The sequence below is a fragment of the Scleropages formosus genome, chromosome 1 (assembly GCF_900964775.1).
Source record: "Scleropages formosus chromosome 1, fSclFor1.1, whole genome shotgun sequence".
Lineage (NCBI taxonomy): Eukaryota > Metazoa > Chordata > Actinopteri > Osteoglossiformes > Osteoglossidae > Scleropages > Scleropages formosus.
This window is the reverse complement of record NC_041806.1, coordinates 8,620,392-8,647,200: the sequence shown is the minus strand read 5'-3', so window position 1 is coordinate 8,647,200 and position 26,809 is coordinate 8,620,392. Positions and strand designations below refer to the sequence as shown.

The 26,809-nt window shown below is 43.7% G+C and overlaps 1 protein-coding gene across 2 annotated transcripts; it reads left to right on the top strand.

Annotated features, from left to right (window-relative positions):
- Positions 1-39: 39 nt before the first annotated feature.
- Positions 40-26,464, top strand: otud5a (OTU deubiquitinase 5a). Of its 2 annotated transcripts, none has more exons than XM_029251519.1 (9): positions 40-889; positions 2,912-3,005; positions 13,676-13,740; positions 13,867-14,023; positions 14,409-14,557; positions 22,359-22,544; positions 25,124-25,331; positions 25,441-25,557; positions 26,057-26,464. In XM_029251519.1, exons 1-9 carry the CDS (start codon positions 296-298, stop codon positions 26,167-26,169), a joined length of 1,683 nt encoding a protein of 560 aa, XP_029107352.1. In that variant the 5' UTR covers positions 40-295; the 3' UTR covers positions 26,170-26,464. The 2 variants fall into 2 exon arrangements, with proteins under 2 accessions (XP_029107352.1, XP_029107348.1); XM_029251515.1 differs by having other exon boundaries at positions 22,356-22,544.
- Positions 26,465-26,809: the final 345 nt, after the last annotated feature.

Sequence of the window (26,809 nt, the reverse complement as noted above, 5' to 3'; positions counted from 1 at the left end):
AACCACGGAAAAGCGGAAGTGACGCACGCGTTTTGTCAGCTCCGTGTGTTGATGTTTTGTGGAAACGGGGAAGCCAGCGGGACGGAGAGGGAGACCCGCTTGTTTTTGTTCTCGCAGCGCCGGAGCGCAGCCCCGCCGTGGACACGTACAGTCGCTCGTTAGTGGCCCGAGAGGACAGACGAGGCGCCGGAAGGACCTCACCACGCGAGACCATCGGCATCGCATCGTTCGGTGAAAAAGGAGGACTCGTCGTCCCTCCGACCCGCTCCCTCACACCAGAGACAGACAGACAGCCATGACGATTCTTCCGAAGAAAAAGCCGAGCTCTGCAGTCGGAGTGTCCGACCACCCCGACGAGGCTGACCGCAGGAGCGGCTCGGACCCGCACCCGCACCCGCACCCGCACCCACACCCGCACCCTCACGCGCACAGCGGGCGGACGGGAGCGAGGCCAAGGGCGTCCCCGCCACCCTGGCCGTACCAGGCCGCGCCGCCGTCCTCCAGGGAGGATAGGCGCAACGAGGCGAGCTCCCGGCCGCAGCAGGCCTCCCCTCCGCCCGTGGGCTCCGGCTCTCCAGTGGGCCCGGGGGATGGAGGCGGAAGCGGCGGGGTGGCCTGCGTGGCGGGCGGTCGCGCGGAGCTGTCAGGCGGCGTCGGCTGCGGCGGAGGAATCGGCAGCTGTTGCTCGGGCCCCGGCCTCACTAAGCGGCGGCGGCAGACGCCCTGTGCCGGAGGGGTGGCCGGCGGAGGGACGGTTGGGGTCGCCGGGGGCGGCGGCGGCGGAGGAGGTCCCAGTCCTGACCCAGAGGAGGGGGCCGGGTACAACAGCGAGGACGAGTACGAGAACGCGTCGAGGCTCCAGTCCATGGATCCCGCGACAGTGGAGCAGGTAACGGTGACACGTGACGTGCAGGCAGCGGTGACACGGGCAGGTAAGGGAGCTGTGACGTGAGCAGGTGACGGTGACACAGGTGGGTGACAGTGATGTGGACAGGTAAAGTAGTAGTGACATGAACAGGTGACAGTGACACAGGTAGGTAACAGTGACATGAACTGGTAAGGAGCAGGTGATGGTGACACGGGTAGGTAAGGGAGCGGTGACATGAGCAGGTGACGGTGACACAGGTGGGTGACAGTGACACGCACAGGTAAGAGAGCGGTGACATGAGCAGGTCTTGCTGACACAGGTGGGTGACAGCGATGTGGACAAGTAAGGTAGTGGTGACATGAACAGGTGATAGTGACACGGGTAGGTAACTGACAAGAACAGGTGACAGTGACACGGGTAGGTAACTGACAAGAACAGGTGACAGTGACACGGACTGGTAAGGTAGCGGTGACAAGGACAGGTGACAGTTACACAGGTAAGGTAGCGGTGACATGAGCAGGTCTTGCTGACCCAGGTGGGTAACAGTGACACAGACAGTAAGGTAGCAGTGACATGAGCAGGTATTGGTGACACAAGCAAGTAGCAGTGACGCACCTGCCGAATCCTGAAGGTGAAATAGCAGTAATGTGAAAAGGTAACGGTGACAGTGACCCGAGCAGGTAAGATAATGGTGAAGTAGACAAGTAATGAGGACACACGCCGGTAACGTTATTGTGATGTAAATGGGTAGTGGTGACACAGACAGGTCATATGACAGTGACATGAGCCGCGTGGTGACCAGGTGAGCCAGGTGGCTTTCCCCTTACTGGGACAGAATCGGCCAGGTCAACAGGTTCCTGTCCAGTTTTTGATGGGCAGTTTGGCAAGAAAAGATCAACAGATCTATTTCACTGCCTGTCAGCAAAGTTAGCTGTAAACCCCACTTAGTTGTTTACAGCAACCTTGTTTGGTTTGGTTAAACTCAACTGTTTGTGAAGCTGGACTTATCACCAGAACATCTCCTGCTTCTCAGGTTCAACATCAGGACCCCACAAATTCTGTTATTAATAGACAGTTATCACTAGGTAGGTAGTATAGCCTGAAACATAACTTATTAACATTCCTTATTTGTTCAATAAACATAGCTTAGCTGATAAATGATTGTAAAACCAGCATTATTAAGCAAGAAAACATAGTAAAATGTAACAGTGAGACTTGCGTGACCTCAAATCCATGTATAGCTTGTCATCAGCTGCCAGTGTTCGCTGAAGCTGTGAAAGAGTATTCCAGGTGCCGCTGTCCTCCAAATGTAATGTATGATAATTTTTTCACCCTTGTTCATGATCTTACATGATGCAGAACTCATGAACTACCCTTTTGCATAAAATATTAATAATAGCGCAAAATGTATCTATTTATTTTACTGTTAACTTGAGTGCATTTTTATTTCCACCACCAGCAAAAGTAAAAAAAAAAAAAAAAAAAAAAAAAAAAAACTGGAAATCCTTTCCTCCTTTATATGTTTTAGACTTTATTGCAATTAATCTATGAATATTGATATTTATTCATCAAACTCCCATAAGAAATGCGCTTGTGAACTGCGCTGCCTGTGCGAAACCAAATATTATTGTGACGATTACTGTTATGAAGGTTTGGCCCTAGACGTGAACATTATGAGCGCAGCCCCTAAAAGGAGCATTATTTAATAAAGTACAAAACTGGCACTGTTATAAAAGTCCGCAGTCTCTGACTGCATATTATTTTAATGGGGTAATGATGTAATGACTCTGATTATTTCCTGCGAAGTAAATGGCAAAATTTCATTTGTTGCATTTATACCCTTGACCTAAGGATTTTAAAAAAAAAAAAAAAAAAAAAAAGGGGATGAAAGCAGTTTAGCAAGGACAGAACTTGTAGTAATAAAGATGTGAAAGCCTCTTTATATTAAGCAAAGGGATGAGTAGTAGTAGTAGCTGTACTCCCAACAGAATGAAGGCCTCAACGTTTGGCCATCTCTGCAAGCTCAGTTTTTCTTTCTTGCAGCAGGAGCACTGGTTCGAGAAAGCGCTAAGGGAAAAGAAGGGCTTTGTCATTAAGAAAATGAAAGAAGACGGAGCGTGCCTCTTCAGAGCAGTAGGTAGGTGGACACACTGCTCACGTTGCCTCCCGTCCTGTCTTCCTGCGCTCGTACGCCTCCTCGCATCAAGAATCGAGAGTGCTGCCTGACTTGGGGTCGCCTTCAGGGTTCAGCTTTGCGTGCGACGTGTGTAGCTGATGAAAGTTAGATGATGGGGAAGCGGAAATCAAATCCCTGGGCAAAGCTCTTGATTTACAGTTTACATCCTCATCCTCAGCTGTGGTCATGAGCGATCTGGTACGAGCTTTGGAAAATTAGGTTTTCTCTACAGGGCAGTGGGACTCTGGATGAGAAGTTTAGTGATCAGGACAAGAGCCGCTGTTGCTTCAGATGAAAACGAGCTGGTTGAGGCGGTTTAAGTGTACCGTTAGAATGGGCAGTTTCCGTGAAGGGAGGTCAACCGAGGACACCCTTGAGAACGCCTTGGTTTCCCTAGAATGTTTTGGGTGCTCACTGCTGTCATGCAAAATAAACTCTGCTTCCCCCGCTCAGCTTGCTTCACTGGGCTAGCCACGGATAAACGATTTCAAAAAATGTCGTGGATATTCTGCAAGTTCTAACTAAAGATGAAAGCTCAGGATGAAAGGAATATTTGAACGGGAGCCCTGTGATCCACTGTCAGGAACTGCTTTCGGTGTGATTTATTTGTGCTGTGCAGGTAATGAATGCTATACAGTCCTTTCTTCTTGTGAATGATATCGTCCTTTTTTCCTTTGCTGTTCTGAGCAAAAGAAAAATGACTCGAGACAGGTGTGTAAAATATGGGTGCAATTGCAGCGTGTCCACGCTAGATGGAGGTAAGCATATATCTTGGGCTTGTAGCACAGGCATGTTGAAAGCCTCTTTAGTCTCACACACAAATAATGTTCTGTAAGACTGTCCTGTTTAATGTCATTCAGAGTACATATGAGTACAAGGTGTGGCATGTTCATACAGACACCCATCTAGGCCCTTTCAGTGGTCTGCCGGTGCTGATGTGGTATGACGGGTTCCCGAGATGCAGGACAAGGCAGTTTGTGCAGACCTTGCCTTCCAAGCACAGTCCAGTTGATGAGCAGCCTGTTGTTTCTGCCCCAGAAAAACCCACAGGACCGAATTCCCACTTTTAGAAGACCAACCATGACGTGCCTTCTCTTCATTTATTACATTGTTTTGGTTCTGTGCAACGCACACACCCTCCCAGTTTTGTATGGCTGTAATATTCCTGGGAAGTCGAAACCATTGGTCCATGTTGTAGGTGCTGTGCTGAAAAGCTGTGTGTTGTGTAGGTAGGAAGTGTACTTCCCACGTGTCACTTCAGGGGGCAGACATTGCACGGTGTAATGACTGGGAGGCCTATTCTGTATTGTGGGCCAAAAAACCGTGTTTACGGTCTGGGCTGGTGACTGAATAGTGACGACAGCAGTGCGTTAACGCATTTGTCGCAGAATCTCAAGAAAATATTGGATACACAACAATAGAGCAGCAGAGGAACATATATTTAAAGGGCTAAAACAGAAAGATCAGTTTTAATCAAGATCAAGACTACTTACCCCTTTGAAAATTTGTCCCAGCTTTTAATTTAAATTTGATCGTAAGACTGCTGTCATTTTTTAATGGAAGCAGACGCAAAGTTGGCCAAGGCGCCAGTTCGAAGTGAGAAAGCAACCAACAAATAATGCTTTCTTCTTAGGGTTAGGACTGTCATATACCTGGCACAGTTATCTGGCATCGTCATCATCATGCATTAGGCTGTTTTTTTGGCTGTCAGCTGGCTGTCATACTCATGGCATATGGTCGCTGTGGACTTTGGCTATGGGCTGTGGCCAGTAAGTCAAGATTTGGTGGTGTTTTTGCTTTAAAAGCAGATTGTTTGTTTTTTTTTAATTTTTTTATTTATTTAAAAAAATGATATGGAATGTGTTAAGAAGGGTTTTGAAGAGAGAATGTGAACAGAGGCTGGGGCTTGAGAATACCAACGGGGCTTTGCAGTGTCTTGTTTTTTGTATGAAGGTGCTGACCCCAGCCTGGGACTTCCCTCCTTACTACTTGTTTACGATGCTGGTGTTTTTTTCTTGATCCACTTTGCTTTGTGACAAACCAGAAAGTTTGACATTCAGGAGTTTCCACTGGCTTCTCTTCAGCACTTGGCACCTGGTTCACTGTACAGAACGTGAGCTCTGTAAAAGTACAGAAGAAATTCCTGCTCCGGGTAGAGAAAATCAGGTTGTTATAAACAGGGTTCCTGCAAAGGTGCTTATTTTCTCTTATTGTCTGGGTTCAATTAGTTTAGGGGATCTCAGAAGGATCTGAACAAGCTTAAAAACAGAACCAAAAAGTATGAAATACTCTGGGAGGCTAGAGTCGCTCTCTCGATGAAAGTGTTCGACATGAGGGCAGTCTATGTTCCAGAACGTCTGAGTGATGGAAGGAACTAATGGTGCCCAACGGGATTTGAGTTACATAGCGCCCCTCTTAGGGCACTTTCAGGCACCTGCATGAGTCAGATCACCAGCCTGGAGAGATGTGTATCTCCTAGACTCTGTGCTGGCTGTCCCACATCATACTGTTTGAGCTGTAGGCAAAGAGCGTGCCATGCCTTGTGTGCGGAAGGATCACCACACGTGTGTTGAAACGAAACGACACATTTAGGTAAAATGTTGAAAGGTGTGGCAGCGAAAGAGCAAATGGCAAATAGAGCATTTGTAGGTTCATCCTTTGAGCTGATTGACGTTGGCTAGTGCAATTAGCTAGGTGTTTGCCATACGTGTAGAAAGGACGTGGCTTTTTCGGAATCTGTTATTTGTGGCTCTTGCATTTTTGGCCTTGCTAGGTAAAAGTCTGGTGGTTTTTAGGCTGTGCGGTTTGCTTCTTTGAAATTAAACCAAGCAATCCCCTCCAGTTACCATAAATTCAGATTTAACCTGGGGTGACGTACTGGTCGCGTTCTTTTCAAAGAAAGTCTTAGCTGGACCATTGGTGTTTAAGAATAATTTTACGCACTCGCTGAGTGTCGGGGGGCTGATGTTAGGGGGAAGTGGTGGTCAGGGCTGCCTCTAGTTCCTGTAAGCTCCTCCCCTCTGCTCTGAAAGCTCTTCATTGTGGCTTCATGTCATGCTTTGGTTTTGGTGGTAGGCAGACCTCAGGTGTTATCCGCAAGGCTCGGTTGTATGCTGTCACCTCTTTATAAACTTGTTTTTTGAGATAGTGTTTTCTTTTCACACAGTTTCTCTATATGTTTATGGTAAACAGTATCCGAGCTGATTATCTGAGCATGAACTTCCATGTTGCCCCATTCCCTTCAGAGTGAGTGCTCGCCTTGCCGGGCTTCAGTGGTGGCCCAGAGAAGGGCTACCTACGAAGCCGGGGTTCTCCTCTTAATGGCAGAACCTCTAAATGCTTCTGTTGCGTTCACTTTTGACCAGACTCGTCTTTGACCTGCATGGCCCTGCTTGAGCAGACAACAAGGGTGCAAATGGTGTGTTTTGCAGGAAATGAAACGGCCTGTGTATTTCTGCTGCGGCTCAGGATTTTTCCCTCCACCCACAGCCTTGAGTTTCGCTCATTTTGGTCTTTTGGATTGTGGCCTGGGGAGAAATGCAGCTGCAGAGTATGCAAATAATGCCAGTGTTGTTTCTGTTGGTGTAGGCCTCTGGGAAGGAAGGCCACTAGTTCTGCGGTGGAAACCTTTCATCTCTCTCTGTGAAGGACACCTCAAAGTTGTTAAGTGCTCTTCGCTGTATCATTCAAGCAATAAAATGGCAAAGACGAAAATGACAGCTTTAAGGGCCGCTGCTGACGATGTTGTCACGTTCATGGCATAAGATGTTTTTGGACTGCCGTTCAGGTTGTTTTAGTCATCTGATGGTTTGAGTGAGTGCTTCTCATTTTTACTTAACGGGTTATGTTAAGCCTGTAGCTCCTGTAGCAGGGTGCTTCATGAGATGGATATAAGCATTTACAGCCTCTGCATCTCAGCTGTCTGAGTGTTTCTCCTTTGTAGAACCAGACACTAGAGTAGTACACTTTTCCATGATTGTTAATACAATATTTTTTGGTGAGGGTAGCTCATTGTCATTTCCATAAACGGAGACGATATGAAAATGTTTCTCGGCACATTACCTGAAACTGTGTTAGCAATACAAAGAAAACGCTGTGTTTACGTGTGATGAGTAGCCTGTAAGGAGGAGACCTGCATGCTTCACATTCCGGTCGGGTATCGGGCACCAGCTGAGTGCTGATATATAACAGTATGGATACATAGCAATGGCTTGAAGCCGAGCTGGTTTAGCCTGTCTTATGCCTTTTGTTTTCATTTCTCAAGGATGAGACTGTATGTCATTTCCGTAACTGCTGACTTAAAGTATTTATTATATTGCTTTCATTGTGATGATAATGGCAGCAAGAAAACATGGTCATGCCGGTAGAGGAAGCTTATCTTCTCATTCTTTTTCTTATTACCGAACGTGGGCTCTCATCATTTGGTTCCCAGCAGGTGACATTCCTTTTAAATGGTCTATCCTCTGTGGGTGCCTTCCCCTGTACTCTCTACAGCATCCACAGGTAATTAAGGAGTACGGTAATGGCAGAAGATTTACCCTGGTCTGTACCCCAACTCCAGTCCTGATGCTTTGACATTAAAGGCGTAAGGTGGTAGCACTCGAACACACACATACGCACAGACTCCTCGCACTTGAATAGGCAGGTAAGCCCAGGTTGTTTACCCATGCATCCACCGTGCCTTCCTTTCCACCCTTGTTTTGAGAAAAACACCCCTGAAGAGATTGTATACACCAAAAGTGGTTATATTGTACCTACAACTTGTGCAAACACTGTGGCCAGAACACATCAGTCCTGTCAAGGGTTAGTAGGGTGAGGTGCACAGCTTGGTGTTTGTTTGAGCTTATGGCTGCGCAGTACATCCCTAACACTGTACTATTTTCACTGTTGAAGAATGAGTGCATGCAGAATGGACTGCTTCATGGGCTATATTTCTGCACCTGCAGCGAAAGCCATTGCCTGGCACTTCACATCATACTGTGCCATCTGCGGTGGTTACATAACTAAACAAAACTAACCCTAAACATTTTTTTTCAGTTTGATTTGGCAGCATGTGTCAGATGTTGTGTAGTTTCATTCTTTTGCTTTATACAGTTTTGCTGTATTGAAATTGATGCAGTCTTATTATTCAGTTTATTGTAGCATGATTCCATGGGTAAAATGGCAGCAGGCAGTTTTTCAGCCTCACTCTGCGACTGTTTTATCTGTTTTTACCGACAGCGATGTCCTTTGGTACATCTAAGGTAGTGATCCATGTTTGTGGATTTGTGTGAGAGAAAGCAGCGCTCTCCACTGATTGAATTGTGTAAACTCTGCTGCCCTCATGCCCTTGGATGTCCCCTGCGAGCGTCTAGCCAGCTGGAGCACATAACGGACACGCCGGAGTCGCGTGCGCTGACCAGCGTGTTTCCCCCGAGCCGGTAAGGGGTCAGGACGTGCACATGATGTCAGAGCGACTGCTCATCACACACAGTTCCCCTCTGTGGAAGTGGCGACAGTGCTGCTGCCCCTGACTGGCCTGCCCCACTTTTCAGTCTACAGGGTGACCTCCAGAGAGAATGTGTTCATGAGCTCGTGCCAGTGAACAGTACATTCCGGTGGTTAGTACAGTATCTGAAGACGCATCATGGATGAAGGATATAAAAGTGCACTGCATACGTATATGAAGCCTTGGCTTAGAAGAGGTTAAGTATGCAATGTCAGTTTTATTCCAGACGAAATATTCATATGCCGACATATGTTGTCACCCTGCGGGCGACCTATGTATGCTACGTGTAAAGGGAAATTCCATTCATGTTCTGCTTTTGACCTGAAAGTTACCCAATTTTCTGTGCTGCTGATAATTCCAGTCAGATAATCTGCTTGGTTTAGGAGCAGCATCTCAATTTCCTTTGTAATCCTCGTGTGACATAGGCATGCTACGTCAGTGCTCCCCAGCACAGGACAAAGTCTGTGGTAGTGTTGGAGTTGGCAGCACGCAATCCATTCCATGCAAACCGGTCATCCTGTTGACCTGTGGTGCTCCATTCAGCCTTCGGAAGAATGAAGAAGCGCTACGTACCCGACCACATCTGACAGTGCTTAGCTGACTTTTGACCCCGTCTGTATATATTATAAAAAGTAACAAATGGAAAATTGGATGAAGTTCTAGAGAGCTTCATTAATAAAATTAGTGCCGTACGTTTCTTGCGTTCCCTAATAATTCGAAAGAAGCGCCAGTACTTTAGTACTTCCTTCAGCCATGACTTTAGAAATGGGTTTGGACCTTTTTTGGTAAGTCAGTGTTGTGGCAATGATGGTTTAGAGGTCATATGGTGCTTTCCTTTGGCCTACAGACAGCAGACTGTCTGGTTTGCTGGTCTGGGTTGGAAAGTATGACCGTTTGCTCATTTGAGAGTACGTAATGGCCCCAACTGTTGCCACAGTGTTTCCCAACAAGAGCAGCAGACTGGCTGTCGCTTCACCTCCGCATGCCTGGAAAGTGGGTCTTATGCAACGTGGATGTGACCTTTTTCCCAGTTTTGTAGACTCCCCTTCCTCACAAGGGGATGACAGTGCATGCATTCGCTTGTCTTCCAGCCGACTTCTAGGGCTTTGGTGAGGTCCATGAATGGTTTCAAAACCTTTCATTGACGCCTTTCCATAAGGGAAATGTGGGGATCCAGAGCAAATTTGATTGGACATATAGAAACTTCTGTCAAGTTTTGCTTTGCTTTCCTCTTCCCTGAGCTCTGAAATTCCATTGAGGGAACTGAAATAATGAGTGGAAATGAGCTTTTTAACCTAAAAGGGCAAAATAAATACAGCAAAGCCTCAAGAGTCTGCAGTTCCTGTTGTATTGGCTACCACTCTAAATCGAAACTCGCGCTCATCCCACCCCTTTAACCCAAATTTCTGCTTTCTTTCGGGTGTTATTACCCTGACAATGAGCAGTAAAATGGTCAGAGGTTTTGTCTCTGCTTCCTAAGTTGGGTTTCAGCTCACAAAGGACCCCAGTGAAGCAGACATCATTCAGCAATATCTGTGTGCAGCTAAGGGGACTGGCCAGGTTACTGGGATACTTGCCCTAAATGTTATGTGATCCATACCCATGCACTGTTACCTCTACCAGGTTGCAGGACCATTCTCTTTTTGAATAATTATAGTTTGAAAATATTAACATTTCTGTCACTTAGTCTTTTGACCTGTACTGTATAACTGAATCAGCTTGCTAGGATCAGGTTGGGACAGCTGGTAGTGTAGTAGTTACTCTCTTTGAATCCAAAGGTTTGATCCCCTCCTCTGCCTATAGTACCTTTGTGCAAGGAACTTACCCTAAATTACCCAGCTGTACAGATAGGTAAATAATTGTTGCTAGATTAACATTGTAAGTTGTTTTGGAGAAAAGCATGAGCTAAATGAATAAATGTAAGTCAGAGCAGGAGATGGACCAACATGTCCTGTTGACATTCCCAGCTCTTCTACAGCTCTTCCCAGAGATGTAGGGTTCGTGTGTTGCTTTGCTCTGAGTCTTCTGGCCAATTTGTGTCATACAAGTACTGTCTAGATACACTCAAAAGTTTTGACCGGTCAGTCACTGTGTACGTTACCAAAGTAAATGAGTTTTAATATCATGAAAAGTGATCTGTGACGTTACTAATGAAGCAGGTTTGGTCTTTGCCAGGTTCTGGGCTGTGAGGAACAGAGAGTGTCAGGAATCTGCAGGTTCAAGTGTAGGGGACACAGCACAGCAGACGTGGCCCGTTTCTGGATTTGACCAGTACTTATATGCTTCTTTATTCCTCACATCACACTGCACTTTGGTAGATGTTCAAAGTGCATGAACATGCATGACAGAATATCTTGTCACATTTTCCCCTTTTTCTCATTTGCATGAGCAGCTTAGTATAACCTGGTGAACCATGGTGATGTGTGCAATAAAAATGTACACAGTGACCACGCAGATGGTCACCATGCACAGTCACCACAGGGCACAGGTGGGCCAGTAGCACACACCCCATTTGCTGGATGGCTGCAGAATGTGGCCTGTCTCCTTGGGATAAGCTTTATCAGGACAGGCCACACCAAGCAGGGCCAGCTTGTCTCTCCCCCCTACCCACTCTCACAGCTCTGCCCCTTTCTTAGAAAACCTCTTACTGGTTATCTTTGTCAGCTAGCACCATCGCTTCCATGCCCTATATGCAGCGCACCCTTCGTTCTTCCCCATTTCTGTGGCTTTTCTTTCCCTCTTATATGTTGTCATATCTTTCTGGCTTTTCTCAGTACTCTTGTGTGTTAATTGACCTTTGCATGTTAGTTGTTCCTTTTTTCTACTTAACGACGGGCTCTGGGCAGGTTATTGTGACTGTCCCGCTTCCTCAGTTGATAGAGATTATGTTTCCAATTTAGGAAGTTGTTTAAAAAATGTGTGTTTTAATTTTTAATGCATTTTTTATTGCTTTTTTTTGTACTTACTGGTTTGCATGCACGCAGTATTGACATTTTCTGTTTTGAACATTAGATGGGTTAAGATGACAAGTCTCTAGTGGGTGGTATGTTACAAAACAGCAGAGTGAGTAATGAAACTCGTCATGGTACAAACCAGTAAATAGTTTTTGACATGGAGCTATGAAAAGGTTAGATGAGAGTGGGATGAGAAATAAGCCAGGCTTGTGAATGACTAAAGGGGAATTCCTGAAAAAGCCACTGCCACCTACCCACACGTTTAATATGATGCTCTGATAACTGGCAGCCAGGTAAACACACGGAGACACACCCCTTGTGGTGCTTTCTGTCAAATAGGGACAACAAACAGAAACACTTTCTTTAGTCCACATGTCACAAAAACACATTCTTTTTCTACCTCCGGCAGCTGTTGAGGGGACGTTGAGAGGAAGAACCCGGACACATTTGAATGGACAAGCATTGCACACACTGGAAGTGACCATTGTTGTCCACAAGACGCACGGGGTTTAACGCATTCTCCTTAACCCTCTCGGGGCCTAATTAATACTAGCAGTCGGAAAAATCTGTACCAGCATGTGCTAATTTGTGATGTCTGGATAGAGAGGGTTAAATCCGAAAAACATCCACATGATAAAACACGTGTGCCTTGTGTCACAGGACAAGGTTTTTGTTTTTATCCTAAATGAACTGCACGGATGTTCCCTTCATCCAACCCAAAGCTCTGAATAGGAAAGGATTTTCTATTTTCATTGATAATACATCGTGTCTATTTGTAAAATTCGGAAAAACAAGTTTTGTTTAGTGCCGTCATAGCTGGGGATGTGAAACCTGCTTTTTTCTTTTTTTATAAGCGGGTCACTCGTTTACTTGTAGAGTCATATCTGTGTGGCGAATCGCAGGAGGAAGCAGGCTTGTTTGACAAGCACCATTGCTGAGTGCTTTCCTCTTTACTGAGAAAGAGAGGAGGAAGTGTGTTGCTGCATTTGCGATCTGGCTGTGGGGCCCCTCGCCTTAAAGCTGCTTTGTGTGGAAAAAGTACTTCATGGATCTTCTGATGGCTCTTGGGCACCTGTATAGCTTGTGTTTCAACACAACTTAAATAGTCCTCTATGCATAATTATTGTATTATTCACCATGAACTGAATGACAATCAATTTTTTGCGGTAAATAATCTGATGATGAGTGGTAAAGAGTAATCTAATTTTCATTTGTGTACCTTCATTTTTTCCTACTTTGTGTCATTGCAAAGGTTAAGGACCCATTTGCAGTACAGTTTGCCAGAGGAATGGGTTTTGATGGCTTATGGCGTCTGTCATAAGTAGTAAAAACAATAAAATTATCTGCGGTTTCGTACACCCCCAGCAGCCATTTTTTCACTCATCTCTATATATGTCCTCATTCTGGGGTTATACCATGAAAGAGGAAATTGACTAAGAGTTTCTCAGAATTTTTGTGGCTGTGTCATGTGACTTGCTGGAATGAGCATTGCGTTTGACAAATTTGCATATCGGATGGGGAGGGTTTGGGCGGGAGATAATCTTGAGCTCTGTTTACATTGAGGTTTGTCTTGCTGAGGAGCATAAATAGGTATTCATGCATGACTGGGGCCCGCCAAAATGTCTGCATTGCCAATCTGCAGCACCCTTACGTGTGCATAGCCACATCAGACCTGCAGAAAACATTGCAAACTAGTCGATCAGAACTCTAGATGCCCATGCATATGCGTGAAATGGATTGACATAATTGAACTGTTCAAGAAGATTTTGTTTCCTCTTTGGCTGAAAGAAACTGGGGGCACACATTGTATGTGGCCCATTGGACATCTGCAGAGAAGAAGAAACTGGCCTGTCTTTATAATGAGATTGCCTGGGGTTTGCAAGGCATAATTTTAAACACCCTTCTGCAAGCATGGAATATCCCCATATTCACAACAGTGATTGTGCTTCCCAACTGAGAGCTTGGCTCCATTTCCTTTGCAATGAGTTTTGTGCGCTAAGTTTAACACACGTTCTTTGCTCTCCTTTTGCGACCTATCCAAAGAATGTCATAAAACTTCTGGGAAAGGACACAGTTGAATTGAAGTTGAATTCTGTAAACCACAAAAGGTTTACATTCAAGGGTACTGTGGATTTGTAGGAATTAATTGAGAATATAAATATACATGCATATTTTCTTTGTGTTTGCAGCTGATCAAGTATATGGAGACCAAGATATGCACGAAGTAGTCCGAAAGCACTGTATGGACTACTTGGTGAGTCACCTCTCTTGTTACTGCTGTCAAAAAGGAGCTTTCAAAATGAATATGGCTATGGTTCATCCTTCACTGTGTTGCATTTCTTTTTAACTGAATAAGCCATTTGTTGCCCTTCTGCTGCAGATGAAGAATGCAGACTACTTCTCTAACTATGTCACAGAGGACTTTGCGACATACATCAACAGGAAGAGGAAAAACAACTGCCATGGGAACCACATTGAGATGCAGGCAATGGCTGAGATGTACAATCGGCCTGTGGAGGTTTACCAGTATGGCACAGGTGTGTGGCGCTGTGGATTCAGCCATGCAGGATGCATGAATGAACAAATAATAAAGAGGTTCCCAGTCAATGTGAAAAGCATTACTTAAAAATAGTACTCTTGACAGCCCTACCAAAGTGCCATTAAACTGTCCACCTTTATGTGCAGTTGACTCCAAAAGACAATCCATTGCTTAAGCAAGGCTTATGGGAACTTTTTAGTAACTTTAAGTTCTTGCACTTAATTTCTTGTCTGAATATATTGATCTAAGAACTTCTAATCATTGTGGTTGACAAAATGTTACGTGCCAATGTGATACCTTTAATTATGCGTACACGCACACAAACACACACAAACACACCCAAAGGTTTAATCATTCATCTCCTTCTGTATTTCCTGCTCTAGAACCTATCAACACGTTCCATGGCATCCACCAAAACAACGACGAGCCAATCAGAGTTAGCTACCATCGTAACATTCACTACAACTCTGTGGTGAACCCTAACAAAGCCACTATTGGAGTAGGACTTGGGCTGCCTGCTTTCAAACCAGGGGTGGGTACCATCATTCAGAGCTTTTCCCAAAAAAAAAAAAAAAAAACAGAAATGGCAAAAAAAACGGCACAAGGCTACAGTAGCATTAGTAAATTCAATTTAAAAATGTAATCATTCACATTTAGAAAAGATAAGCAGTTTGTTTGCTCAAAATGAGGATATGGTTTAGAAATACTAGGAAACAGTGGCAGACTAATTCATTGCGTGTGAAATAAGTCAGTCTAGTTGTTATAACCTCAAACACCTCAAGTTGCAGAGGGTGTCTTGCTGGGTCTTCTGTTTTCAGCAGCCAACCCTCACTCACACAGGTGCAGTTACAGGATTCAATTTAGCTCTTTATTTTGTAATATTTTACAGTAGCACAGTATTATCACAAGTGACCTGTGGAAACTTCAGAATGTTAGTTGCTTTTTCTAAATTTCTCGACAATCTGTTTTCATGATGCTTCCCCAGTTATAAAAGCACAAGGCCACACATGTACAGCATCTGTCCCTTTCCTACGATTCTATTGATTTATGGCAAATTACCAAATATATTTACATATATCTGGAGCAAAGGACCAGAAGCACCTACCAGTCATTTCAACTTAAATGTATGTGATTGTTAGTACATCTAAAAGGGTTGCCCATTTTCCCTCTTTCCTTGCCAACATTTAAAGTTTGAGATATGAGAAAACTGGGTATTAGTTATCAAAATCTAAATATATATTGGTGATTCACTCTTTGTCCACATCTGTTATTTGTTGGCCATATATAGACATGCCTTTTGGAACATGTAACTGTATGAACCTTAGAACTGAAGGGATTCTATGGTGATGCGGTAGCTTCATATCTCCTGAGCTACGTGTTTGGATATGGCGTCCAACCTACCTCAGTCTGAGAAGAATTTTCATGTTGTCAGAATTTTCATGTTTGCGTGGGTTTCCTCCAGGTGCTCTGGTTTCCACCCACAGTCCAAAGATGTGTTTCAGGTGAATAGGTGATTCTAAATTGCTTCTAATCTGTACATGTCTGAGCAGGTGAGTGTGCTTGTGTGCGACTGCCCTGTGAATCAAAGCTCCAGACCACTGCAACCTTGTAAGCCACCCATGATGATGGCTAAATAGATGTTTGTTGAGATTAGAAACCTTATTTATGTATACAAAGGTAATGCTTTCCTAAAAAAAAAACCCTCTATAAGGGGAATTCCCATAAAGATGAATTTACCATTAGTTTCTCTGGTAAAATTTGGTGCCTCTCGAGCTTCAAAATTGACACCTATTTATGCTAAAATATTGTTCAGTCCCATTAAAATGGTCACAATTACTTGAGTAGTTAACATTATTTATCGGACCGTTGCATAACAAAGCAGTTTGCCTTCTGTGACCCCGACAGGGACAAGTGGTTAATGAAGTTGAGTAAGTAATTGCTCTGTAATACTGTATAGCTGTCTACCTGTGCTCTTACCACTCTTTTATAATTATTACATACCATACACATCAGTACTCAATCAAAGCATTATGATACTCAATGTTTATGCATTAATTCAACCTAAAATTGAAAAAAATGCAAAGACATCAGTGAAAACGATGAGAATGAATTATCACATTGTTTGGATATTCCGGGGGGGGGGGGGGGTCGTGATTCCTGAGATTCTAGTAGGTGAAACTAGTAAAGAAGGTGTAAAGAGGTTGACACCTCAATGTAGTATGAGCCAAAGTAAAACTGCAAAGAGGACTTGTGGTGCTAGTGTCTGGTCTTGGTGGTGGGTGGTGCAGTAGGTAGTGCTGATGTCTCATAGCACCTGTGCCATGTGATATGACATGGGTTTAATTGCTGCTCAGTCTCCATACAGTTTGCATTGCTTTCCTCCAGTTACTCCTGTTTCCTCCCACAGTCCAAAGACGTGTGTTTAAAGTGAACTGGTGATCTGTAGTGTGTATGTGTTACAGTGCTCTGCTGTATAAATGCGTGAACAATTGTAGGAAGTTTAGTGCAGTGTGTCTAGGAATTTAAATCATCTTGGGTAAAGGTGTGTCCTAAACACTATTTAATCAAATAACCTAAATACTACATAACATTGTACATCGCTTTAGACAAACAGGTCTGCTAAATGAGTAAATGTAAATGTCTCACGCAGCTCAGTTGTTGGGAGGTGTGCAAAATACAGGTGGTCCCTGATTAACAATGGTGATACGTTCCGTGAAACCCATCATAATTTGAAAATATCGTAAGTCGAAAATGCATTTAATACACCTAACGTACACCTCCGCATGACAGGCTGGGAGATGTGGATTGCTGCCGCTGCCCAGCATCATGAGAGAGTGTCGCACCGCGTATCGCTTGCCTGGGGGGAAAAAATCAAAATTCAAAATTCGAAGTACAGTTTCTACTGAATGTCTATTGCCAGCTCACCATCGTAAAGTCGAAAAACTCGTAAGTCGAATCATCGTAAATCGGGAACCACCTGTACAAATTTGGTCCTCATAAATGCGATGAAATGCCTCATATCCCAAAGTAGGGCTATTAAGTGCAACTCCTTGTGAACTTAAATTCTTGTCATTCAAATCAGTATATCTTGGGGCACGACTGTAATTACTTTTAATACAGTGAAATTAGAAATATAATAAAATACTAATTGTAAGTTTTGGTATTTGGGTATAACATTTACATTACATATCCATATTGTCTTATTTGTCCAGTCCGCTAAAGAAGCAGCTCATCTGTGGTAGCTGTTTGTTGCTCCCCTTATTTTTATGGACTTTTAACATGTAGCAGTTAAAGTTGAGGCTGCGGTTGCGTGCGTTTGATGTCAAAGTTCAGTCTTTTTCTGTGTGAGGTGAAAGAATGAAATTCTTCCAATGTACATCCAAGGAGAAGCTGACCGTTAGCCTAAACAATGTAGTAGCTCTTGATTTTTATTTATGGATATTGTACTTTACCAACGCGATCAAGGAAAAAAATGACACTTCGTAGCACCAAGTGTAACACCACCATTATCTGCTTCGATTTCTGGTACCTACTCTTTTCGGCTACGACACTCCTCAAATAGCTACCGCAAGTGGATGCTTAAAGGGCAGAGAAATTGCTTCATTGCTAAAAATAACTGGCACTAGCTGGCTTTCTGCTCGTAAAGAGAATTTAACTCAGATGTCGGTTGTACGTATGGCTCATAGTGCTATATAACTTTTATTTACACAACATTTACATTTATTTATTTAGCAGACGCTTTTCTCCAAAGCGACTTCCAACGATCTCTATGTAGTGCTATCAGCCCACACACCTCATTCACCAAGGGGACTTACACCGCTAGATACGGTACTTACAATTATTTCATTTGTTGAGTTTGCCAGGAGTACGGAGAGCCTTATTTGTTAGTGTTTTAAGTATTTACTGGCTTAGCCTGTTTTTTTTTTTTTTTTTGGGTCCTTACTTTGCACCAGTGGGTGATTCCCAAGTATTTCTTTAAATAATGTTTTTTGTTCTTTTTTACCATAATTTTTACACAAATTTCATGTGTGGAGGTTTAATTCAAATAATTTTTGTGTAGTAACCTTCAACAGGCTTAGAGCACTTTATGGAGCCATTCAGGTAACACAAAGATGTACAGAAATGTCAGTTACAGTTAATATTACTGTTTATGTTAAAATTTGTATTATTCTTATAACAACCCTTTTGCCTCTAATATATCTTGTGGGAGATATCAGGTGTTACTTTTCACAAATAGGAGTTTAATATATCACTTTTCAGAATATTAAGTTTTTTTTTTTTGAGCACTGTAAACTTCCTTTTGACGTTTTGGGTATCAAATTTTTTTTATAACTTGCAATGACTGCAAAGTAGAAGCTGTGTTATTTGCGTAATAATTCCTGAAGCAGTTTGAAGATGTGAAACGTCATGGAACACTTAACTTCTCTGACTTCTGTTCTGTGTGATCGAGGGCATCTTGAATCCATTCGGGCTTTGTCATTCGGAAAGACGTTTTGGGTCTTCTTGTTTTGTTTACAAAGAAGCAAAGTGGGAATTGGGTGACACTCCCTGGCTCATGAAAGGGCTGAAGGGCTGGGAGTGTGATCAGGGGTGTTCTTCGTCTTGAACATACACATCAAAGGGCTTGGGGACACAACACAGACAGGAGAAACATTCCACATGGCCCTGACTCTCTGGGGGGCCCAGTTAGCAGCACACTGTCCAGTCTGTGGTCGAGGTGCCCAATGATAGCTAACTGCCATGACCTCTTGGACAGCAGCTCAACTTTCATGCTGAACGAGCCTGAATACTCAAAAAAATCCATTACAGCCTTTTTATTGGTCTCACCCATAACTGAACAGCTTCACAGCTATGTTTTACACATTGATCAGTTAAACTGATCGTCAGTGTATTTAAGAAGTTCGTTCCGTATGTGTAAAAAGGCCAGCACGTGGTGTCCGGATTGTTACGTATAAGATGGTGGTCTATTGGAATTATTAGTAGTTATCTCCATAAATAATAAATGCGTAAATCATAGTTCAGAGCTGTGGTTTTCAGTGTGTTTGAATGGAGGAACCTAATATCACTTTCGGTATTTTGGTTAAAAAAATGTCAGCCACAAGTCAGTAAGGGTCATGCACATTCCTCCCTAATCAATGAATATATCAGCAGTCTTTGGGCAGTCCCTTCTAATGAAATGCCATATTTTTTTGTGGAGTGTTTCCAAAAACTTTCCACTCCTCACGTCATATGTGTTTTTGGTCACCTGTAAGACGTTTACAGTATGTTTTTGACAAAATGCATCTCATTGAAGAATGTATCATTGAAAAGCTGAGCTCCCCTTTTTTCTGTAATGTATTAATTTCTATTTAAATTAAAGATGTACCTTGTAAGTGTGTATATTAATTTTACATACATATATTTTGTTGCCAAACACTCTTTGAAAGTTTAAAGCAGCCTCAAAAAAAGCCCTGAAACTGTTGCCGACTGGTACCTCATTCCATTATATTCTAAACAATTATTAGACAAATATGATGATTTCCATCCAGCAACGGATGATATAAAAACAGATTGTCTCTAGGTTACTCTTGATGCTTCAAAAGTACTACATTTCTCCCTTCTCATTAGAGAACTGTCTTCCTGTTTGGGGTGTACTGTCCAGTGAGGGTCTCTCTTGATAGACCCTTGGGATTCTCAGAGCCTCACAAAATGTGAACAGTGGTGTCAAAAGAAAGAAACCATGGTACAGCGTGTTCACTTGCCACAGAGCCAAAGCATGGACACAGATACACAGAATTGAAGTCCTGGTACAGTCCACCTTACAGTTTGTCCTTCAAGGCTTTTAGGGAACAGCAACTGTCTGTCTTGTTTCGCTTTGTCCATGAGGTAGTTACACTATTTATGAAACAGTTAGAGCATAAGGACTTAATTCCGGAAGAGCCGTAGTGAACTCGAGTGTAGGGAAAAGGGAATTCATAAGTGGCTGAACGAAATGCAAGTTAGAGTCTTATGAAATCAGCTCATAGGTTTTCATGGTTTCTATTGCTACACCAGACTTGTGTTTTGCATCTGATGGGCAGCATGGATTTTCACTACGATGGCACAGAAAATACTGCTGCTGTCTCACTGCGCCTGGGTGATGCAAGAGGACGTGAGTTTGATCCCCACTCAGTCTGTGTGGAGTTTGCATGTTCTCCCCATGTCTGTGTGGGTTTCCTCCAGGTGCTCTGGTTTCCTCCCACAATCCAAAGACATGCTGTTCAGGTTCACCCATAGTGTGAGTGTGACAGAGAAAGTGTGTGTTCCATTGGTGTATGGATGAGTGACCCATTGTAAGAAGTGTAAAAGTTCATTGGAAGCTGCTTTGGAGAAAAGCGTCTGCTAAATGAAATAAATGTTATATTATACTTATTACAAGTTTTGAATGAGAAGCATTTAGTCTTTAGTAAATGCTATATGTTATTTGCAAACTAAACATAAAAGAACAAAATAGAAATGGGTCTTTCGTCTTAACTCTGCAACCATTGACAATACAAGACTGGTGAATGTTGTTTAGGACTTTGCCATCAAGGTATGTAGGTATGTGACTTTTGTCTTTACACCATTATCCATCCATCCATCCCGCTTGTCCTAATAGGGTCACGGTGGCAGCAGGGAGAGCAGAGAGGCCCAGCCACCCCTGTCCCCTGCAACTTCCTCGTTCCCAGGCCAACTGTGAGATATAATCCCTCCAGTGGGTCCTGGGCTGACCTCGGGGCCTTGTCCCAGTTGGCCGTGCCCGGTATACCCCCCAGGGGGCATCCTTATCAGATGCCCGAACCACCTCAACTGGCTCCTCTCAATGTGGAGGAGTAGCGGCTCTACTCTTGAGTTCCTCCCGGATGTCCGAACTGCTCACCCTGTCACAGAGAGCGAGTCCCACCACCCTGCGGAGAGAACTCATTTCGGCTGCTTGTATGCGCGATCTTATTCTTTCGGTCATTACCCAAAGTTCATGACCATAGGTGAGGGTAGGGACGTAGATCGACCAGGAAATGGAGAGCTTTGCCTTATGGCTCAGCTCCCCCTTCACCACTACAGTCCAGTAAAGCGACCGCATTACTGCTGCCGCTGCTCCCAGTCTCCGGCCGATCTCACGCTCCCTTCTCCCCTCACTCGTGAACAAAACCCCAAGGTACTTGAACTCCTCCACCTGGGGCAAATTCTCTCCCCTTACCTGGAGGGGGCATGCCATCCTTTTCCGTGAGAGAACCATGGACTCAGACTTTGAGGTGCTGATCCTCATCCCAACCGCTTCACACTCGGCTGCAAACCGTTCCAGTGCGTGTTGGAGGCAACCATGTGATGGTACCAAAAGGACATCATCATCTGCAAAGAGCAGAGGCGTCACCTTCCGACTCCCACACAAAATACCCTCCTGGCCTCGACTGTGCCTTGATATCCTGTCAATGAAAACCACAAACGGGAGTGGAGACAAGGCACAACCTTGGCGGAGTCCAACACCCACATTGAACAGGCTTGACTTAATGCCGAGTATGGGGACACAGCTTTCGCTCTGCATGTACAGAGACTGAATGGCCCGCAGTAGTGGCCCCAGTACCCCATACTCCCTATGCACCTCCCACAGAATTTCCCAGGGAACACGGTCAAAGGCCTTCTCCAAGTCCACAAAACACATGTAGACTGGATTAGCGAACTCCCATGCCCCTTCAGTTATCTTTACACCATTACCGAAATGCCCGTTTCCCAGCTGTCAGTGTTTGTGCGTTGACAGTATAATTTTGATTATCCGGCGTAGACATTGACATTTAATAGATTACGTACATAATAAAAAGAAAATGATAAAGAAATTTTAAAAAGGAAATGTTCGTGTTTATTTTGTGGTGTGAACATGTGCAAAAATTCATTGACGTGTCTCTGTTAGTCCATTGTCATTCATTGTCCAACCAATACTGATCATGAATTTTGTTGCTCATGGAACTGGATAATTTTCACAGAAATAGTCTAACATGCTACACGTGGAGTGGACAGCCACTGGTTCTTGGACCCACTGAGGTTTATTTTCCTTTCAGCTGGTTGTGGGTTTTTTTTCTCTCCTCATTTGCAGGATGGCTTACTTGTGTGCTGTTTGCAGGCTTTACTTTGTCTCTTGGTTGTGTATCATCACTTCTGTATCACTAGTGTCCGATTATCGTTCTGCGTCACTCTGTTGAGGTCACCTTACAAAAGTGAATTGAATTGAACTTAAATGGATTTCACGTTTTTCAGAATGGTTAAGCAGGTGCTTATGTGTATCCTCATAGTAAAGCCAGAGAATGTGACCCCTCTCGTTTCCTTCTGTTCACTCCCAGCAGTATGCAGACCAGTTGCTGATGAAGAACGCCATCAAAACCTCTGAAGAGTCTTGGATCGAGCAGCAAATGCTGGAAGACAAGAAGAGAGCCACAGATTGGGAGGCCACCAATGAGGCCATTGAGGAGCAGGTGGCCCGTGAGTCCTACCTACAATGGCTCCAGGACCAGGAGAAGCAGGCACGGCAGGTGAGGGGACATGCGGTATTTCACGCCTGAATGACTGCTCTGAAACTGGGTTGCACAGACCGCTGCTTACATTTTTTTTGCAGCTCATGGGTATGAATGTTTTTTTTTTTTTAACAAGTTGATATGCTTTCTGTCATTCATGCATGAGTTCGTTGCATCTGAGGGACCTGGGTGTGACAACAGTGGAATGTGTTGTTACACCTAGACCACTTATTCTGTGTAAAGTTTCTTGTGTGAAACACGAGGATTCCTGTAAATTGCTTGTTGAAAGTAATAGGGTCGTTGCCAGAGTTCCCGTTATTTATTACATTTAGAGAAATTAGAATGCAAATCATTTTCGGTGATGCTGAATATCATATGCATGGGATTTAGAAACATTGTTGCTATCTTTTCAGTTTTATATAAGCATGTTCTTAAAATTTTTTGGTTTTAATGTTTAACATCTTTAATTTGAATACACCCCTTGATCACATAATGGGGTTAACTTGTCTGTTAAGTCACCTTGTTGGTTAAATTCCTCTTGATAGGGCATTGAATTATCATTATTTCTTGTAAAAACAGTTCCCAAATGAAAAATGTTGCTTAAAATATATCAAAATGCTAGAACCAAAAGGTATTTTTCTGTACGACAATGATAACACCAATGTTGGGATAGCCAGGGGTGAAGTAGTTAAAGCTGCTAACTTTGGACCCAAAGGTCGCAGGTTCCGTCCCCCCCCCTCCAGCTGTAGTACCCTTGAGCAAAGTACTCAACCTTTGCTAAAGTAAAATTACCCAGCTATGTAAATGGGTAAATAAGTAATAAGGTAAGTAGCTTAACATTGTGAGTTGCTTTGGAAAAAAGCATCAGTAAAACGATTAAATGCAAAATCAAAATTTATTTTGGTTTTTTAAGCTTGTCTTCAAATGCTTTATTTTAATTCAATCGTTCATTTTTATTGTACTTTAAATTATAAGTAAATACAGAAATCAGTTAAAGGTTTATTTTATAGTTTATTTTTTTTTTTTAATCTTTGCCCCTTTGCTGTTGCTGATGATGGTGTCAAGACCCCCCATTGAGCACACATTCTGCATCTGTAGGCTAACAGCAAGGTGTTTATTGAAATTTCATTCAGGAAAGGCCTTTTAAACAAATTTAGTAAAGTAAACTTACTTTGATAGTGTGTGTGGACTGCCTTGAGGAAAGCAAAGGCTCCATGTCACAGTTACTAAGAATAAAAAGAAAACTGAAGCTCAGCTCATCACACCCTCTCTGTCACACTCTTGCTTGGTGCAGTTTTCAAATTCGGTTTCAGTTTATTGCGCTGAACTGAATGTCACAGGCCCAGAGCAGGTGCAGCAGATTGTATAAATAACAATCCGGACCAATTAACGAAAAGCGGTGTAAATGATTTTGGATGGGATGCATGAAGAACTATCATCCCCCATTCGATACGCCCATTCGGGTGAAGAGAAGTCAGTTTTATGGGGAGTTTCATTTAACACCTCTGTTTGGACTTACGAGACGTTGCTTCGTGTTTACAAGGTCTGAATTTGAATTTCGAGGGTTACAGGGTTAGACACGGTTTCTGCCTTTACGCACAATGTTGGGAGCAGAACAATTTTAAACGCACGCGCACGCACTGCGGGCAATTTAGAGTCAGTAGTCCACCTCAAACAAATGTTTGAACTGTGGAGGAAATTGGGACACTTGGAGGAAACCCATACTTTAGTGAACAGCACATAACTACAACGGAGCAGAACGGCCTTACGGTGTTGAGTATTTAATACAATGAAACCGCCTTGTTATGCTCTGTTATGATAACTAATGTTTACTCTTGAAGTAATTGTGTCCATTTATTGGGTGCTGGGGGGCACGGTGGCGCAGCGGGTTTGGCCGGGTCCTGCTCTCTGTTGGGTCTGGGGTACGAGTCCCGCTTGGGCTGCCTTGTGATGGACTGGCGTCCTGCCCTGGGTGTGTCCCCTCCCCCTCCAGCCCTACACCCTGTGTTGCTGGATTAGGCTCTGGTTCGCCGTGACCCCGCTTGGGACAAATGGTTTCAGACTCTGTGTGTGTGAGTGTGTGTATTGGGTGATGCCTTAGCATGAATGACTGTCATGCATAAAAACTTCTACAACTGAAACCATTGGTAACTATGTTTTTAAAGTTATGTGAATTCACCTTACAAAGGGTTTATTAGGAGCATATCACCTTTGTAAAGTTCGCAAAGACTATCGGGAGACAGTGACAGGGGACGAGTGTGTAAATTTTCATACGTAGCAGTTTCTTTTATACGGACCTCGTTATATAAAAGGTGTGTTTACATCGTAAATAGAATTCTTCGCTAGGATCCAGTTGGTGTTGTCCACAAAACAAATCCAAGGTGAAAATGTGGTTCAGAATTAAAACCACGTTTACCTCAAAGCTTCTCCGATAGTGTTTCAGTAGTGTCAATGCATCATACTTCTGTCATGTATAGAACTCTCTTTAATTTCTTTGATTTTCTCGTGAAGGCCGTTCCCGATGAGAATATGAAAGAGTTTCAGTGAACCCCTCCTACGGATAATTCTCACTCTCGGCTTTGTGTTGTGCGCGTCAGCCCCGCAAAGCCAGCGCTACCTGCAGTTCTGCAACGGCAGCAGCATCCAGTGGCCCGGAGGACTGGAGCGCCCGCTCTCCCCGCCAGCGCAGCTCGGCCCCCTCGCCAGAACACCCAGACCCCCCACACTCCGACACTGCCACCAAGCCTCCGTCCCCAGCTGGAGCTGCTCTTATGCTGTCCAAACCACCCTCGCCCTGCGCCCCAGGTCAGGTGCTGACAGGGAGCTCTAGGGAATTGCATGCATACATAGCATGAAACCATTCCTGCTGAACTTATTGTGTGATCTCAGTGACTGTTCTTGCCTCCTCCTGAAGGTCCTAGCAGCCAGATATGTGTGGGCCCTGACAGAGCGACATCGTCCTCCCTAGCGTCCCTGTACCCAGAGCTGGAGTACCGCGCCATCATGCAGGAAATGGCTCCTACTGCCTTTGGTAAAATCCTGTACATCCTTTCAAACTGCAAGGCCATCAGACCAACAGCTTTGGATGTTTGTTCTGTGTCATACCGGTTTGTTCAGGAAACTACACTGTAAGCAGGCTTCCCTGGTTCCGTTGCCCTGAAATAGACCTAACCTGAATACAGGTCATCAAATTATGTGAGAAGCTTCTGAAACATTAAACAAGTATTTGACAGTGTGAAAGCAAAAGCAGATGCTGTTTGCTTTCACCTTAAACAACTGTTAAACAACAATCGTCACGATTTTCAGATAAGTTCTTTTTGTGGGTCGGTACGCAGAAATTGAGCACAATCTTGTCAGCTTCTCTTTTGCTCTTACTGCAGTTTTGTGGGCAACGAGCCAGGCTTCCGAACTTGACAAAAACCGGGTCCTAATCCTGATCACAGATGTCTGGCACTTCAGGAGCTCTGTATGTCCAGTCAGTGGAACATCACCCTATGTACTTCTCTTATGGTTTCTTTTGTCACCTGCAGATTGGGAAGATGATGAGATTTTGGCTTCCGTCTTGGCAGTTTCACATCAAGAGTACCTGGACAGCATGAAGAAGAATACAACACACAGAGAGCCCTCCCCTGACAACAGTTGATACTGGGGATGAGGGCACTGGAAACGTCCTCTGGGGAGAGACAAAATTGAAATGAACAAGTTTACTCAGTCATCATCGTACCCTCCAGTCTCCTCTCTTACCTCTTTCATCCTCTGGATCTGCCTCTCCTCCATCTTGTACAGCATCATCATATTCATCCTGTCCAGTACCTTTTCCATCATAACACCCCAGACTCCATTGGACTTATTTAGGTGCATGTTTAAATAAACATAAGAAACATTATCATAGAAAACGAAAACAAAAGAATAAAAATTGTAATAATGTCATTATCTTCTTAATGATTAATATAATTTTGTTTTATTTGATCTTTTTTTTGGAATGAAAAATACTTTTTTTTTTTTTTTTTTTTTCTTGGAATAAAAAAGAAACTTTCTGATGTAACATTGCGTCCCATGCTTTTCCAATATTTCTGTTTCACTCCAAGTTGTTTTAAAATACAAATAAGGACTAATGGTATATTATGAGTTCAGGTGAACATACAAATGGTAATATTTTTATGGATGGAAGAATAAACTCCCTAAAACCCTGAGCTGGAGGCATTTCCTTCAGAATGAGGAGATACCCATGAATGTCCTACCTTTAGACTTATTTAGCTCTTGTCTTGAATATCTTTAATATC